Source organism: Peromyscus leucopus, chromosome 4 (genome assembly GCF_004664715.2).
Source record: "Peromyscus leucopus breed LL Stock chromosome 4, UCI_PerLeu_2.1, whole genome shotgun sequence".
In the NCBI taxonomy this organism is placed as follows: domain Eukaryota; kingdom Metazoa; phylum Chordata; class Mammalia; order Rodentia; family Cricetidae; genus Peromyscus; species Peromyscus leucopus.
The window spans coordinates 17,084,213-17,103,271 of NC_051066.1; the positions used below are offsets into that span (position 1 = coordinate 17,084,213).

General features: G+C 38.2%; 1 protein-coding gene across 1 annotated transcript in view; it reads right to left on the minus strand.

Annotated features, from left to right (window-relative positions):
- The window catches only part of Nxph2 (neurexophilin 2), a 110,158-nt gene extending 91,369 nt beyond the window's left edge, over positions 1-18,789 (minus strand). Inside the window, exon 1 of the mRNA XM_028868662.2 lies at positions 18,416-18,789. Coding sequence (XP_028724495.1) covers positions 18,416-18,466 — 51 coding nt within the window. The 5' untranslated portion in view covers positions 18,467-18,789. The remainder of the gene's footprint in view (positions 1-18,415) is intronic.
- Positions 18,790-19,059: the final 270 nt, after the last annotated feature.

Consider the following 19,059-nt stretch of genomic DNA (forward strand, 5'->3'; position numbering starts at 1 on the left):
AGCAAAATTAAAATAAAAAAGCAGATCACATACTTCTAACAGCTAATGGCACAGGCTATGCATTACCATTCCAAAACACGGGGAAGGGAGCATTAGGAGGAAATATTGCAACAAATCAAGACCAAAAACCATCTGAGCAAACTCCACAATCTTTATCTTCATGTCTGATATTAAAACAATCTTCAGATCTCCAACTCCTTTCAGCTTTGTTGACTGCAACACACTTCTTTCTCTTGAGCTGGTTCCACTCTCTGTTAGCAGCTTTCGGCAGGTATCCCATGATTCTGGTATCTCCAACCTCTTGGGGTTTTCAAGGCAACCCGAGTTTCTTCTTCACAGCTTCAGGCAATGGCCTTTCTAGGCCTCCATTCTAGGACATTTCTGACACATGGCTTGCCTCAGCACCTTTCCTTAGACATGGAGGCATATTTCATAATCTGTTTCTTCTATCCTTAACTCTAAAGTCAGGACCATGTGGCTGGAGTTGGCATGTTCTGCTGCTTGCTAGGGCTGGAATGTGCCCCACTCATTCAATGACATCTTCACTAGCAAAATTTCTGTTCTTAACTGTTCTGGAACTTGCTCTGTAGACCAGGCTGGCCTCAAACTCAAAGATCTGACAGCCTCTGCCTTCTTAGTACTGGGATTAAAGGTGTGCACTTCAATACCCAGCTCTAAGCTTTTCTTTAATTCCCTTTCACAAGTTGGAAAATTACCTGGGTGGGATCTCTCTCTGAAGTCACCACTCCCTTTGTTCCATTTCTTAATCTGTTTATCTCCTTGAACATGTTCCATTCAACTTTTTGGTATCCCTTTTCTCCTTAAATTTTACATTTTGTAGCTTACCCTGCTCAGCTTGCCCCTTTTCAACATAAATATTCACCAGAGTTACCACTAATAACCACATGACAGAGGCTATAGTAGGCTGTTTTGAGATTTCTTCTGCCAACAGAATTAATCTAAATTCTTCACTTTAGCCTCAGGTAGACTGTTAGGACAAGGGCAAAAAGCAGCCACATTCTTCACCAAAATATCATGAGAATGATTTCTAAGCAACATACTGAAATTCTTCTTCTCTGAAACCTGTTGCCCCAGCCCTGGACAGTTCAAATCATTATCAACACCATTGTCTTCCATTCTCCTACCAGTATGGCTCATTAAACAGTGCTTAAAGCATTCCACTGCTTTCCTAACCCAAAGTGCCAAAATCCAAATTCCTCCAAACAAACACATGGTCTGGCCTATCAGAGCAATACTCCAGTCCCTGGTACCAACTTCTGTCTTAGTTAGGGTTTTTATTGCTGTAAAGAGACACCATGGCCATGGCAACTCTTATAAAGGAAAATATTTACTTGAAGTGGTGGCTTACAATTTCAGAGGTTCAGTCCGTTATCATCATGGCAGGGATCACGGCAGCATGTAGGCAGACATGGTGCTGGCTACACCTTGATCACAATGCAACAGGCAGTGGAGTGGACTGTCTTAGTGTCACACTGAGGGAAGCTTGAGCAAAAGAGACCTCAAAGCCCACCCCCACAGTGACACACTTTCTCCAACAAGGCTTCACCTCCTAACAGTGTCATTCCCTTTGGGTATCATTTACATTCAAACTTTCGTGGTTGGCCATGCCTACCATTTCTGTGCACATTTACCCAGCACATCTTTTGGGAAGAGCCAATTGTAGGTCAAAGGTTATGTGGCTGGATTGGTGTCCCAATGCTTCCACTGGAAGTCTTGCCTCCTTACAGGAGATGGGTCACTTTGTAGATTCCTGGGAGTTTCCATTGTACTAAGTTTCTACCTTACTCTGAAATGCCCCTTTTTCTAATTATCTCTTCCAGTACTTTTCTTCCTCACCCCCATCTGATCTTATATTCCCCCATCCCCATACACCACCAGTCCACCAGCAAATCTCTTTCCCTTTCACAGGGAGATCCAAGTATCCCCCCTTGAGTCCTCCTTGTTATGTAGCTCTCTGGGTCTGTGGATTGTTGCATGGTCATCCTTTACTTTACAGCTAATATCCACTTATAAGTGAGTATAGACCATTTTTGTCTTTCTAGGTCTGGATTACCTCACTAAGGATGACTTTTTTTTAAATTTGCCTGCATATTTCATGATTGAGTCATAGTTTTTCACATCTGAGTAATACTCCATTGTGTAATGTACCACATTTTCTTTATCCATTCTTTGATTGAGGGATATCTAAGTTGTTCCAGTTCCCGGCTATCATGAATAAAGGTGCTATGAACATAACTGAGCAAATGTCCTTGTAGTATGATTGAGCATTCTTTGGGTATATGCCCAAGAGTGCTATAGCTGGGTCTTGAGGTAGACTGACTCTCAATTTTATAAAAAAAAAAAAACCACCATATTGATTTCCAAAGTGACTGTACAAGTGCACTCCCACCGGCAATGGGAGTGTTCCCCCCACTCCACATCCTCTCCAGCATGAGCTGTTGCTAGTGCTTTTGATCTTAGCCATTCTGGCAGGTGCAAGGTGGAATCTCAGAGTCATTTTGATTTGCATTTCCTTGATGGCTAAAGATGGACAGGTCTTCAAGTGCTTCTTGGTCATTTGAGACTCCTCTGTTGAGAAATCTCTGTTTAGGTCTGTACCCCATTTTTAATTGGATTATTTGGTTTTCTGATGTCTAATTTCTTGAGTTCTTTATATATTTTGGAAAGTAGCCCTCTGTCAGATGTGGGGTTTGTGAAGATCTTTTCCCATTCTGTAGGATGCCATTTGTCTTCGACAGTGTTCTTTACATTACAGAAGCTTCACAGTTTCATGAGGTCTTATTTATTAATTTTCCGTCTCAGTGCCTGCACTACTGGTGTTCTGCTCACGAAGTTGTCTCCTGTACCAACGTGTTCAAGTCTATTTCCCACTTTCTCTTGTGTCAGGTTCAGTGTTATCAGTGTTACTTTTATTTTCAGTAATTACAACTTCTATTTTTTCTTTCTACAGTTTCTTGCCTATGCTCCTTCCTCTTTTCAACCTGAAATACTGCTTCCTGTATTTTCCTTGGGTTTGGACTGTTGAATGTAAATTCTAAATTTGGTTAGGTTATTCATATGATGGTAAATGTTATCATTGATAGTTTTTCTGGGTATATTATTCTATGCTGGCCATCATGGTCTTTTAAGGCATGAAATGCATTCTTCCAGGCTCTTTTGGATTTTAAGTTTCCACTGAAAAATCAGCTGTTATTCTTATGGGTTTTCCTTTATAGATGACATGTGTTTTTTTTCAATACTTTTTCTTTATTCTGCGTACTTAATACTTGGATCATGACATGCTTTAGGGGGGTTCTTTTCTGGTCTTGTTGGTTTGCAGTTTTTATGTGCTTCTTGCTCCTATACAAGTGTGTCTTCAGTTTTGGGAACTTTTCTTCTATGATCTTGCTGATGATCTGGACTTCTTCTTCCTCATCTATTTTTTTATAATTCAATGGTTTATCTTTCTCTTTCTTTCAATTCTTGATTTTTTCATTATTTCTATTGGCTTATATATGTTTCCCTGGCCATTAATCAAGTGTTTATTCATTGAGCTGAATCTTTATGTGGTTTTCAAATTTTCTAAAGTCTTTGATGAAGTTTATGATTGTTATTCTAAATTCTGTGTTATTCTAAATTCTATGTCACCTGCATAATTTTTATTAGCAATTATTTTTACAGGCCAAGCAGGTTTGGGGGTGTTGATCTCTCATATTATTTGTACTTTTGTATTATTTTGTACATACATATATATATATATATACATACACACACACACACACACACACATATATATATATATATATATATATATATATATATATATATGGGTTCTTTTGTCAGTTCTGTGTCTGATATGGACAGATCATGTTAGGTCAGAATGCAAGATGTGCAGGCCAGATTGGGCCTAAAGGTTGTCTTAGGTGTAATGAAGTCAGGAAAACACATGGGGCTTGGTTGTTGGGAAGAATGTGCACTGTGGTCCAAGCCTGAAGTTTGGGGGTAGATCTTGGAGTTGGGGAGGTTGCATGGAAGGGAAGACCAGGGGGACTTATATGGTTTAGACCCTAGCAGAACATGTGTAGATTCAAGTTGCGCAGAGAGATTAGAACATGGTACATAAGGAGCCTGTTTATTGAAAAAAAAAAATGGGGCATGCATGTCCTGGATGAAGCATGGAGTTTGGGAGCCATTTTGGGGGCATGGGCTAGATCTAGGGGATTGAAGAGGGTGCACAGAAAGGAGAGCCAAGACTCACTTGGCTAGACTCTAGCATGGTATGCGCAGGACATGGCTGGATGGAGAGGTTGGAATCTTTCGAGTTTTTTTTTTTTTTTTTCTTAAGGCAGCTTATTCAGTGATTTTGCTGGGATCATTTCTTTCCCTCATCACCACTGTCACCTTGTGGAAGATCTTCATTGGGTTTTCTAGCTTTAGCCTCAGTGTCAAGTAACTCTTCTACTTTTTTTTTTTTAATATTTTACTCCAGGTCATAAGAATTTTCTACCACTTCAGCTGGCATACTCTGTATTCCTATTCTTGTTAGTATTCTCTGTGGATTTTTATGTAGTAGTTATATATTTCTAAAAATTATTTCTTGCTCTCCATCTAATATTTCCTCATAGCCACACATTGTGTTCACGATATGGATATCTTGTGACTCTCTGAGGACAATAAGATTTTATAGAGTGTAGTTAGTTCCTTGAATTATTGGTTTCCTCTAGGGTGAGTTCTTCTGCCTTCTTCTCCTTGCTCCCTTCCTTTCTATTTATTTGGAGGTTAGTGTTTCTTTTTCCCTGAAATCCTATTGAAGTTTCTGGTGATTGATCCCTGTTGTACATGCCCACTTCTGAGCAGAAGGCCATTCTGCCTTGTGTGGAAGGCTGGAATATGTCTCCTCCGAAATTATTTGTAACAGTTCTTTTCAGTTGGAGTGAAAATTACAAATTCTCTAATAGGACTACACAGTACTGACTATCTTGGATTTATAGAACTGTTCTTCAGAGACTCCTGTAACTCTCAGACAAAAGAGAACTCAACCTCAAAATGTACTCCCAATCTATATGTGAATCTTTAGTGAAAGGATATGTTGACTGTCCTTTATCATCATTTAGTTAATTTCTAACTGTTATATCTGGACCTTGCATTCTGTTCTCAATATGCCTCATTCCCATTTATTTCCTATGAGCCATCCCTTCTGAATGAATTTCTTCTTTGTATGCACTAGTCAGGATCATTTTTTTTTTATTACTTTAATAAAAAGAATTTAGAGAATATAGGTGGAAAGGAAAACTTGCAGTTGTTAAACTAATGCTGTGTCAGGCATGTTATAATTTCATATATAATTATTATAACCCTTTGAAATAGCTGCATATTAATTTTTATGAGGAGAAAGAATGAGTTCATTAGCTTGGCCAATGTGCTAAATAAATTCAGCCAGTCTGAAACCAAAATATGTCTTTTCCTCTACACTGAAGTATTCATAGAGCCCTAAGTATGCAGGCCTACCTAAAGTTACCTATAAAGTGAGTCTTAGGGAAAACATTTAGATCTAAAAAATCCAGGGAGAAGAACTTAGACTGACTGTACTAAATAAATAAATAAATCACAATCTCATTCTTAATTGGTAGGATGCCATAGTAAATTAAAGGAAAATTTAACAAAGAAGATTCTGTGAATGTGGACTATTCATGTTGGGATAAGATACACTTAAGATATGGCAGCAGTGATAAAATATCATAGGGTGGAGAAGAACAGAGTTTGCAAGGGAATTTGAAAAGAAATTTCAGAAGCATCTGTGTCTAAATAGATATTACAGGGGATAAGGAGAAATGAGTCAAAATTGACTACCAAGTTCAAAATCACCTGAGGGATGGGCCAGGGCTGTGGCATTATTACACTAATCAAAGAGAGAAGACCCACTCACAGTGAATGGCACCATTCCCTGGCTAGGATCATAGACTACATAAATGAAGAATGGGATCTGAGAGATACCAAACATTCATCACTCCAAGCAGCCTCAATCCTGCTCCTGCTACCATGCCTTCCCTACCTGGTGCTACATTTTCCACACCACAGTGCACTGTATCCTTCAGGAACTGAGAGCCAAAATATATCCATTATTCTTTATGTTGTCTCTGACAACTGATTTTTTTTTAACCATAGAAAACGGAAAAAAACAAAAATTGGTACTGAGAAGTGGGGAGACTGCTCTAATAGACTTGACCATGTGGCGCTTAGGCCTTGAAGAAGATGGAAGAGTTTAATGTGTTGGGTAAGAAAAGCCACTTAAGTGCTGTAAGAATTTAAGAGGCCATTCTGGTGTGAGACTAAAAGACAAGAACCCTAAGAGAACCTGGACTGTGGAGTCCTGGATCCTGAAGTTTCAGATGTTGCTCTATTTGCAACTGAAATGAGATCTTTTGTGTGATATTTCAAGCAAGAAGCTGAATTTGTTGTGCCCACATCCTGAGAACAATTTCCTGAGAGAAGTTGAACTTAAAAGAATAGATTAATTTCCTCGGGGAAGATATGAGTGAGCAAGATTAAAGTTTAGGACAAGGTGAGTGCAGACAATTAAACAATTGTCACTGTTAAAGATTGGTGGCATTAAAGAACAAGCTGATGCCTTGAGTGCAAAACCCTACTCACTTAAGGCTTATAAAGACAGGGATTTATAAAAGAGTATAAAGACTGAACAGAGAATGTGTCTGGGGGTTGTTTACTGATCTTCTAAATCAACTACCTAGAAAACTATTCTCTCAGGGTCAGAACCTATGGTATAAAAGGCCCAGGTTACACACTGAGCTGGCAACAGAGCTTGCTAGCATTCTCTACATAGTACTAGTTTTGAAGGCATGAAAGCTTGAGCAGGATGGTCACAGATGCGGCTGACACCAGAAAACTTGTGGAATGGTCAGAGTTTCTGCAAGGAGGTCCTTGGGGGCCATTGTGTGTGATGGTTTGAATAAAAATACCCCCCATAGGCTCATATATTTGAATATTTTGTTATCAAGGAGTGGAACTTTTTGACAGGATTATAAGTATTAGAAGTGGCCTTGTAGTAGGTGTGGCCTTGTTAGAGAAAGTGTGTCACTAGGGTTGGGCTTTGAGGTATCAAAAGCCCACACCAAGCCCAGAATCTCTCAGACTACTGATCAGGTTGTAGCTCTCAAGCTACTACTCCAATGTCATGCTTCCAGCCATCATAATGGATCAAGACCCTGAAATAGTAAGCCAACCCTCAATTAAATACTTTCTTTTATAAGAGTTGCCATGGTCATCGTATCTCTTCACAGCAATAGAAGAGTAACTAATACACTGTGTATGTAAAGCTAAAGTCTTAATGGAAACTCTGGGATATTGAGGATGCAAGAAGAGTAGTAAATATTGAGTGTAGCTAACCCAAGAGAGACTATATGTGCTGTGGGTGGCAAAGCGAGGGGAGTGTGGCTGTCCAAGCCCTTTGGGTTTCATCATAAACCCTGTATTTGTTTGTCTTTCTATTTACCTGTTTGTTTTATTAAGAGAGAGATAAAGAAGGTGTGGAGTTGGAAGAGTCAGTAGATAGAAAGGATCTGGGAAGAAATGGAAAGGGAGAGGAAAAATCATGATCAGAATATATCGTATTAAAATACATTTATTATCAATAGAAAATTATTTAAAAAGTAATATGTGTCAGGGTCAAGTTGACAAAGGTATAGTTGTGATGATTAATGTTAGTTGTCAACTTGGTATAATCTAGAATTATCTGGGTGATAATACTTTGGGCATGTCTGTGGGGAATCAGCTTCCCTATACTAATTAAGATGAGATGATCCAACCATGACACCATTCCCCAGCTAGAAACACAGACTGTGTAAATGGAGAAAGAGGACTGAATAGTACTGTGTATTTGTGACCCTCTCCTTCCTGAGTATGGATGTGATGTAACTAGAAAGCCTTCTTCTCATGCCATCATGCCATCCCTGCCTGCTGCCATGTCTTCCCCATCAGGATGGACTATTTATCTCTGAAACCACACACCAAAATAAACTTTATTTTCCCATAAGTTGCTTTTGTCAGGGTACTGTATCATAACAGAAAAGGTACACTTTCTTGAAAACACTCTCCAAATGCTAAAGAAATGATCTAGGACTGCAAACTGAAGGGTGTTGAAAGGAGGGTAGGATGCCAAACAATCTGAAAATTTGAGAGGATCTGGAAGACATAGAGAATGAGACAAGACAGATATGATGATGCTTGCCTATTCCAGCATTCTGTAGGGGAGTCCCAAGACAAAGCCAGGTTGGGCTGCACAGTAAGATATTACCTCAAAAGAAAGAGAAAAAAAATCAAACAAATAAAAAAGAGTAAATCAGAATAACAGGAAAGCCAGTTGAGCAGAACAACCTAAAAGCAAACAATTGTGAAAGAGAGAACCTGGCAGAAAACTGGTGACCTCCCCATAGCACAATCCTGGGTGAAACTGGACCAGAGCATCTGCCAGCCACTACAAGGCCACCGTGAACAGAAAGTGGTTCTGAATACTCAACCCTTGCCCAGGACTTCAGTCACCCCAGGCCACTTAGAAAGTTTTACAGAATTTGCTATAAAACCTCCTATTTAGAATGTAGTGCTGGGGGTGGGGAGGAATAAAGGTAATCCCTTGATCACCATCGTTTCAAAACATGTAAACTAAATGAGAAAATGTGGTGTACAAATTCAAAATTATAGGATATAACTTTGAAAGTCAAAATAACAGTAAATTTAGTATTTATTATACTAAATAAACCCCAAGAATAATAAAATACACAATATTCCTTGAAAATCAATAGAAAGGCTTCAATCACAGTTGAAAATAAACCTGAATAAGTAGCCATAGAAGAAATATGGAGCTTATGAAAGGTCTCCTCTCTCCAAACAAAGGGCCCAGGTGAGCTAAAGTGACAAATTTCTAAGGGGAAAAGAATCACTATTTTAACTTCTCCCTAGGTAATGGGTGGGTGGAGTGGTAGACAGACACTGTCTCTTTAACTATAGCCCTAGAACATCCCTGGAACAGATTCTACTGTGCTCTACTCTCCTACACTTTACATACAAATATAGAGTCCTAAATCTTAAGAAAATACTAATTCCCTAATACACAGATATCAGCTTATGAAATTATAGGCAATTCCAGCTTTCTCAAAAAGGAGTAATGTTAGGAAGCCTATCATGATTTTTTCAAAATGCATAATTTATATTCAAAAACTATGTGATCATATAAAATGTTCAACAAGTACCTAAAATTAATCTCTATTCTTGACATAAATTCATTTTAATGTGGATTATAAAAATATATGCTTAACTTGATAGATTTCTCAGAAATGAAAAAATAAATTTTGCATTTACTAAAATAGTCATTGAATTTGGAAACCTGGAAACAATGCCTACTTTCACTTTCATTCAACAATATTTTAAAAGGCTTAGCTATTGTAGCAAGCAAATTAATTTTAATAAGACATAATGTTCAATAGAAAGAATCAAATAAAAGATTATTTGCAAATTATATGATCTGTTAAAAAAGAAAATGCAGCAAAAATATAAATTATTAGAAACAGCAATTAGGTTCATAAATGCAGCATATATAAACTTAAGCATACAAAAATTAATAATATTCTTTAAATTTCAGTGAAGATAATTTTAAAATATCATGTCCCACAATATTATTCATAATGCTCTAAATGTGTAAAATATCCAAGAATAATAAAGCAAAATTATGCTACTGCAATATTAAAAAGAAATGGTAAAGTTTAAAGACTGTAAAATGTCAACTGAAAATAGAGTATTTAAAAAGACTATGCACAGTGCAAGAAAAAGAAATGGCTTTTATTTTCCTTCTCATCCCTAATTCATAGTGCTCAACACATTTCAGGGCTGGCAAAATGCTCAGAAAATAAAGGGACTTGCTGCTAAGCTTGACAAGCTCAGTTTGATTACCAAGGAAGACACATTAGAAGTACTGCCCTATGCAAAGTGTACTCTGATCATATGTGCATGTGGCATGCATACAGCCCAACACACAAATAAATGTAATAAGGATTTTAAAAACATTGATTTAAAGTTTAATAGGACATTTTAAAACAATGAATTCTCATAGACTGGTATATTTACAAAAAATCAATATAGACATATTGTGAGTAGTATTTCATACTGTTAAAATCGTTTAGGAGGAAAAATGTATTTAAGCAAATTTAAGCTACCAATTCTCAGTGTTAAGGCAGCACCTTAACTTTTAGGAATTTTTTTTATAGGTGTAGTTACAAATGTTTTCTAGACTTAAAAATTCTAAGTATTAACAAAGGGCTGCTTAAATATATTTTGGTACATCGATACTGTGAATATTATGATGCTCAAAATTCTCAAAACAGAAATAGCTCTTTACAATAAGGAAGACATCCACATTTATCACTGCATTATAATGGCATGTTATAAAACATGATGTTATATGACATATCATGATAAAAACTTGCATATGCATAATAATATCTGGAAAATATCATTGCAATACTAATGATTATTCAAAGCAAGGGCAAGATTATCAGCTATTTTAAGTTTTCTGAATATTGAAGAAAAACTGAAACAAAAACATTAGGTTGGAGTCCCCAGAGACAGGTGCTGCTGGGTCAGGCACTTGAGTAAAAGGGATTTTTCCAGGAGTCACTTCCCTGGGAGTCTGTGAGAATGGGAGAAAGCCACTGAGGTGTCCTCCTAGACAAAGCCCCACAGAACACAGCTTTAGCCTGCCACTGCAAAGACACTGAGTGTCCTTTACACCTCAAAGCTTTACAAAGGAGTTGGGCTCTCCATACTGCTATCTGCCAGTCCCTGGTCCATAGAGTACCAAAGGAAGGAAATGGCACTTGGGATTCAAACTGCAGTTTTGCAAAGTGCATCCCCAAAGCACCAACAATATCTGCTACAGTGTGTTACTTTTATAATAAAATGTTATCTCATATACAGTAAGAAAGGGAAAGAGCAGTAGCAGTGTGCTATAAGCAAAACAAAATTTAACATTCTGCACAAGCATGGATATTTACTTGACAGCGCCCATGTCCATCAGCTTCTTCTCATATCCTCCTTGTTCATTAGAAAATCAGACTTAAGTGGCCTTTGAACCTATCCTTCTCCTTTCTGCTATCTATCTGTCCCTAGGTGAAGTAGCACAGAAGAGATCTTAAAGATTAGGACTCTGAAATCCTCTGATAATCTTACCTAGAAATGCATCACTCAGCTATAAACTAAACATGAAAGCTGTATGTAAGCTAGAAACCATTAGAAAGAAAATGGGTTTGGTAAAGTTAAGCTCAAAATAGAACTCTAGATTCAGGAACATGCTCTAAGAGTCTGTTTATGTTAAGATTATGACGGCAAGACTCACTTAATCTATGTCCAGACCAAAGAATCAGGGTCACTTTAGTGTAGTTTCTGTGCAGAACAGTCTTTCAGGGAAATGTCCCTCAATTTCATTTTCCCGAGTTTCAGTTATGAATGTTTTATAAAGATGGCACTCTTGGGGTTGGGGATTTAGCTCAGTGGTAGAGTACTTGCTTAGCAAGCGCAAGGCCCTGGGTTCGATCCTCAGCTCCCAATTAAAAAAAAAAAGATGGCACTCCTCAGGAACCCCACAGTTGGTTACAAATGGATCCTGCCATGAACCAAGAGTTGAATGAAGTTGGTTGGTAAGTCCATCATGGCAATTTCTGTCTGTGGCACATTGGGTGCATTTGTTTCTTCACCCACAAAGTGAATGTGGCATCCACCACTCTGTATTTTTCATGATCACTGTGAAGATGGCCATGAAGTCAAACACATGAAAGAGTTTTTTAAACTGTATAGTCCATTGTACCGTGACACATTAGTTACATGTACCAAAGTTGTACTTTAAAAGAATCTAAATTCAAATGAATAGCAAATGGGCTTGGATGCTGACCAATGGGGACAAAATTGGGGCTAAAACTGCTGAGTCATCACCTCAAGAGCACCATGCCTTTGAATTCTGCCTCCCATTCTATTTCAATAGCCAATCTCCTCAAATTGCTCCAAATCAGCTCCTGGTTTGGATTGCCAAATTGCAAAGACTTATTGATATGTGTTACTGCTACAACAAAATATTAAGTGGTTCTTTTTACTCCCCATTTACTTATTGAACAAGTTCACTATGCAAAAATATGCAGGTTCATGCTCATCAGTTAATTTCACCATGAAACCTGAAAGAAAATGAGGAGGAGAATCCTGGAACAGACAGCACACACACTATGAAAAGCTGCAGAAATTACACATGAGGTTTTTCTGCATTAATCTACATTATTTCTTATGTTATTGTTTAGAGAGAATAACTATACATGCTACAATGCCTAATATAAACTGGTGAATTTTAAAATTGCCCATTATGTATTATAATTTAAAAAATCATAGTCTTGACTATTTTATAAAATGATGTACATGATGTTTTTATGCCCTTTAACTCAGTGTATTTGTCCAAACCTGGCAGTATCAGAAAGTCAAATTTTGCTGTTGAAGATGTTTAAGATGCTCACTAAAGGCACAAACTCCAAGACTAGGTTTTCTATTTCCTTCTATCATCTCCTACAGTTTCACTGGTTGGTGGTTTTCTCCACATTTGACAGATACCATGTCAGACGTGTCGCTGGCCTTACCCTTTTAATTTTGTGACGTTTGCATTAGAACTTCTGAAGTCTTTTAAAGTTAAGGGTATCTTCAATTTAAATAGGCTGTACTTTGCCGAGGCATGAAGAAGCCACAGGCTAGTTTTATGGTTGTAAAGCTCTAATAAGCTGTAAATTATTTAATTTAATAATCAGTATTTAACTGAGTGTCAGTTCACTTTTTATTTAAATGAAAGAAATGAGTACACGCTAATAGTTTATAATTTTAAGATGGCATAACACCTGAAAGTATTGTTCGAATTTAAATTCTTTTGATTTTGCTAATTACATGCTTAATAAGTGCTAATTTCATTTTCCTAGACTAATTTTTTTTCCATAAGAAGAGATAGCAGTCATCAGCCCCTAACTGTTCTTACGTACACTTCTAAGTATGCCTCATTTGTGATATGGGGAAACCCCATGTAGAGCTTTTGTTTAAATCAATGTTTGTATCTAAGAAGTGGTGTAAATTGTATAAAAACTAAAAATGTAATTCATAAAAAAGAAAAATGTCAATCACTGTCAGAACGTGTTCTTAGATGTAAATGTTAGAAATAACTTTTTATTTCCTTTATCATGGTAATTTCATTTTTACAGATAGATGTCCAAGACTGTACAGTGAGCTGCCCAAGCCATATACACACACTGACACTGCAACCATTCTGTTTTGTTTAATGCTATTCTATTTCCACAATGCGTGTGATAGTCTTGGCACAAAATCTGGGTCAAATAGATAGCAATATTTGCTGAAAGTCCAATTGATTTGGGAGGAGAATTCAAGTCTTTTGACCCCATTCATTGTTCTTCGCAGAACACAAATAGAAACATTTGAAGTATCTTATGTTTCTAAGCCTTAACTGGCAGAGTAGAACATGATGAATTATTGGGAGATCCAAATGTGGAAAAACATGTGCAAATCTGATGCCTGGTCATCATTTTGGTCTGACTTTATAAAACGCCCCATTCCCTTACCACTGGTCTCTATGTCTAAAAGAGGAAAAGTGACCAGAATGGTCAGGTTAAAAACTGACTGCAACTTCTTGAAGTAACTGATTAGGAAAAAGTATTTTTCCCCATAGCATTTAGGGTAAAATAAGAAAACATTAATTTTGGATTTTATGTTTACAAAGAAACAGAATTTCATATTGATGTTTATCATGGAGTTTAATGTTCACAAATTAAAATAACATAAAATGGGAGTTCTCTGTCAGTAATATGTTATATTTCTTCTATAATATGAAAATCTACCCTGCAAGTTATTATAGATCACGTTATTCTTTGTAAAGATTTTAGGATGAAAAACAGAGTTGCCATCTGCATCATTGGTCAAGTCATCAGTAATAAAATATTTAAAGAGAATGTTAGTAAATGTCATAAAAACCACTGACTAGAATACCTGCTTTGACAGAATTGAAAATATTTATTCAATAATTTTGTTATAAAACCATGCACCTGTTATAACAAATATGCTACTTGTACACAAGGTAATGATTAAATAATTTTTAAATACCACATCTTAAATTATAATCATGTACAAAGCAAAACTATAAGATTTGCTTGCTAATTTAGTCACCAGATCAATATAGAAATTAGTTTGTTGAATAATATATCATAACAATACCTAGAAGGTAACTTCTCATGGATGAGTGCTCAGAATCATTCAGAACGATTTTTAAAGCAGCTTTAAAACAACCTACTTCAAAATCAAGATATTAAATGCCAGCTTCTAACTAGCAAGAATGCTTATGGCTAAGATAGAAATGAGATTCTCTATAGAAATGCTGACACAGCCCTGGCTGTCAGCTCCAGGGTGTACAGCTATAATTCTTTTTTCAAATCTTACCCAGCAATGGCTCAGGTACAGGAGTTTACAGAATACATAAACAGTTAGGGGCAATTCTGTAGCTTTCATAAAATCACAGACCTATGACATGTTTATATTCATCTTTGATTGCTACCATTAAATAACTAGATCATTCATGGTGTATTAATTAGCTACTTAACATACAAAAGACAGTACATTATAAAATGCACGATGACACATGATATTGTTCATGACAAAAATCAGGGTTTCTTAATTAATGGGATTTGAGGAGTTACACATTTTAAGCTACAATGTAACCTGGCCACTTATCAGGAAAAAAAAAAGTAGAAAATTGAGGGAACACAGAAAACAAAAATTAAGAAAGACCTTCTTTTCTGTTTGAAGATCTGTTTGGCAACATACTAAATTCCCAAGAGGAGTCAGTTTTGTATGTGAAAAGTATTTAGACTTAGATCAGTAGCACAATCTCAGAACAGGCCATAGGGTACTGGGGTACAAGGGCCCATTATTAAAGACCCCAAACAAATGATGTTCATAGGCGAGTTTGTCTGAAAGCCCAGGTCACTCTACATCTCAGGCCTGATACGATTCTTTTCTTCTGCACTGTCATCTGGACAACAGATGACTATTGATCCCACACTGGGAAATGCTGTTTTGATGTTTATTGATCAAGACTGTATGAGAGAAATTGTGATTGATAAATGGAAGACAGTGATGAGTTATCACTTCTGGATCATACAAAAGAGAGGGTAAGTAAGAAAACCACTCTAATAACTGTTAAAGTTATAAATTTATCAAGGTAAGCAAAAATACACTTAATAAATGGGAGTGAGGTGATATTACATAGTGGGGGTGAACGCACCATTACCCATCTTATCTTTTAAGTATTTCAATGTTATACAACTCTGACTTGCTTAGTTAACATAATTAACACAAAACAATTTGAATTAACACATATTTTTTAAATCATTGGTAGATTTTACTTTAAATTAGATTTAATTATTTATTTAAATTCAAATGCAACTTTTTTACCAGCCTATATTTTACTGAAAAATTAAAATCAGCCATATTATGAGTCACAAGTTATCTAGCAAATCTGTAAGAATTTGACATCTGGTGAACTTATGGCATGAAACAACACCTGTTTGGTTATACTACTAATTCCATGTGCTAATTGTCTTCATGGAGAGGCAGAAAAGAAACAGTGTACTAAATAAGAATATTAAGAAAAGAATACCTATAAAACGAGTATTCAAATTGTGCACATGCCTAGTAATCCCATTAATTAGGTTAATAACATGTTTAAAAGGCCGAGTGTAGGCCATGGAAACTGTGCAAAGGTGTAGATAGCATGCACATCCTTTTCATAGGCTGCTTGTATGTAACATTTATCAGCCCAGCTTATTTTCTCCTTAAAAAATCCTCATAAGTGAAAATAAATTCTAGATATTCGAGAAATATTGTCTTTGAATACTTATTGAAACCTGCCTTCCTATAACTGTTTTCAGATTAGGCAGAAAATTTTTAATTAATTAATTGTCAATATGCCCAAGTAAATTCAATATGCACTTAAATATTTTTTAACAAATACTCTTTAGGCTGCCAGTGCAGATGAAAAACTAAATTCTAATTCTAATTACCCCTCCCTGCAACAAATTTTACATATCTTTTTATAAAATTTTATATTATTTGTCTCTATAAAACTGTGTGTCTGATAGACATGTGCACATGCCTTTTATCCTACTCAGGGCACGGCTTTTGAATACACATGGTTCCTACAAAATAAAAACTACTTTTCTCATCGACTTACCTTTTTTAATTTATTTCCTCGTAGGATTTAATAAAGAAGTTCAACATCAGCTGAAAATAATACAATTATGACCATCCAAGCAGCAGATTATTAAATGTTTTGTGAAATCTTCCGGGTGGGGTGCACAGTGGGGTATGGAGTGTTTTTATTTAGATCTACCCTGCTCAAGTGCTCTGCTTTCCTTTCACATCATCCCTGGCTTGTAGAAGGCTGGGGACAGCTTTAAGAATGTGTAGAATGTAAACAGCCTTTTATTGTCCAGGAGGATGGCAGCTAAGGCCTGTGTGCTTATCACAGGGCTGCAGCTCCCCAACTCCCTTTCCATGATAAAGTGCTTCAGAAAAAAAAAAAAAAAATGCAATCCCAGTACAATCCCCAAACCGATTAGAATTTGGCATACCCTTCCTTAAAAAGTAATCAATCAACCCATGCTGTATTATTAGAATCTGGCTCTTAAGGAGTATATTAATTCCTTCCATATTTATTTCCTATTTCCTGGTGGGGGAAGGGGATATCTAACATTTCCAGTATTGGGGCTAATAGAACTTTCCTCCACAGCAACCCTAAATACATTTTCTCACCTTTGAGGACTAATGTGGTGCTTATGGAGCACATACACAGTCCTTGGTCACTCCACGTAAAATCAGCTAGCTAGATTCATGAGTCTGTGCTGAAGACTCCACTTCAGAGCAGATTTCCTCAGGCGTTTTCTTCTGCACATGGTACAAGTGCTGTTTTGTTGGATCACTCTTATAGGAATTCAGATTAAAATTTTTTTTAAAGCAAGTGATACTAAAGATTATACGCATGCATCTTGGATGCCTAAAAACTTAGTTGTAGTTCATTTTATGATACTCTATTGAATGTGACTAGCAAGTACCGGCTCATTCAAAGACAGTCAGCCATGCCACATTTCTTCATGAGGGCATGGACAATTTTCTTATTAAATGCTGTGCAGGTGAATTAAGTCTCTGCTTAAACCTCTTCACCTTTTGGAGTCCATTCCACCCTCAACACTTGCAAAGTGCCTACCTCTACATTTTGCCTTTTATAATTTTTTTTCATAAGTTACTTAGTCTTTCCTCTAAAAGGACAAGGGAAGAGGAGTGGTTTTTATTCTGCAAGCGCTTGGAAGCGTTGCCCTTGTTTTTAACAACCTAAGGTGCATACATGTTAAATTTAAAAGTGTCAGCCCCAAAGACGCGCCCTGGAATCAATGAAAGGCCAGTTATGGCTCTGTTGTGCAGGTACCAAGCGGCCAGGAGAAATCTGGCAGAGGCAGAACAAGCCAGAAACCCATTTCTACAATCGTGGTCAAGTTATTTTTTAAACGTTTTACTTTGGGTCTACTGTAAATACAAATTAACTAAGAAAACATAATGTGAAGGAGAGTAAGCTATTCTTTAGGAAACCTAGAGAGTCACAGCCGAAATGGCAGCCCAACTGTCCCTAGTACATCCTGAACTATCTTTTAACATCCTACATCTTGCTCTGCAGCCGCAGTGGTTCACACTGAGATCTGGGGTCGCGGATCCAGCTACTAACTGCACGGAGTTGGGCATCAAAGTTATGTTTTACATCTCTAGCTGGTAGAAACCCCATTTCAGTCCCGAGGGCCAGAAGGAACAGAGTGAAATCCAAGCCGCCCCCAAAATCAGTGTTTATCTCTAAATTACCCCCGCTTTGCAAGAAATGTTCGCCGGCACCTGTGATAAACCGGCCGAGCCGCCAAGACTGTCCCTGGGCTGCAGGAAGGTCTTTCAACCTCTCGGGTCGTGTCCATCAGCCCGGGTCCACACCGAGTGTCTAGCAGAACGCCTCTTTCTTCCCAGCACTTCTTTTCTAGATACTTCCTTCCTACTTTACCGAAACAGTACATCGCAACCCTCACTAATCCCTTCAACTCGCCTCCAGGTGCCTCTCTCTAAGTGCGGTTCTTCCCCATCAACAGAAAGTCAATCTAAACTCCCGTCACGGCCTGAGCTTCTAGCCGAGTTCTGGAGGAGCTCGGCTCCCAGATCCCTTACAGAAGAGGATTTCCCGCCGAAACGCATCCCGGCACATGGATAGCACCGCAGGCCGGGCACTCACCAGCTGCAGCAAGCCGGGGACTACGACGAGGGGCAGCGGCCGCAGGCGCATGGTGCCAGCTGGCGCGATCTCAGGAGCTGCACGCCCTCGCCAGCCTCTCGCGCATCTCCACTTCGGATTGAGAGCCAAAGACGCCGGGGACCTAGTGGTCGGTGGGCGGAGAGGCCAGCTGGAGCGGCGCGGGCGGGAGGTGGGGTAGGCGCGCCTGGTGCCTCTTTCGAGTGACAAGAGAGCGCGCCGAGCTGCAAGGTTCCAGTACGCTCTCTCAGGGTGCGCTGTGTCTCTGGGTTGAGAGGCTAGGGGGCTGAGTGTTTGGGGGCCAGCGGGACTATGATCGCGACTGTACTGGACGCGGGACAGCAAGAGGCTGTCGCTCTAGAGCTGGGCGCAGAGTTCTGCACAGACAGGAGCGTGCCCCGCCCAGTGACCAGCTGTTAGCAGTACCCAGTGCTGGGCGCACTGAGTAGCTCTGGCTCTGGGCTAGTGAGGCAGATGGGTTCTCCCTGGATTGATGCAAGAAGGATGCTCAATGACAGCCCTCAGGAAATTTGTGGGGAAGGTTACTCAGGGTCCCTGAAAGGCTCAAGGGCAGTAGGATGGGGTTGGGGTGGGGTCTTATGAAAGGGAAGCCACGTTCTCAGAAG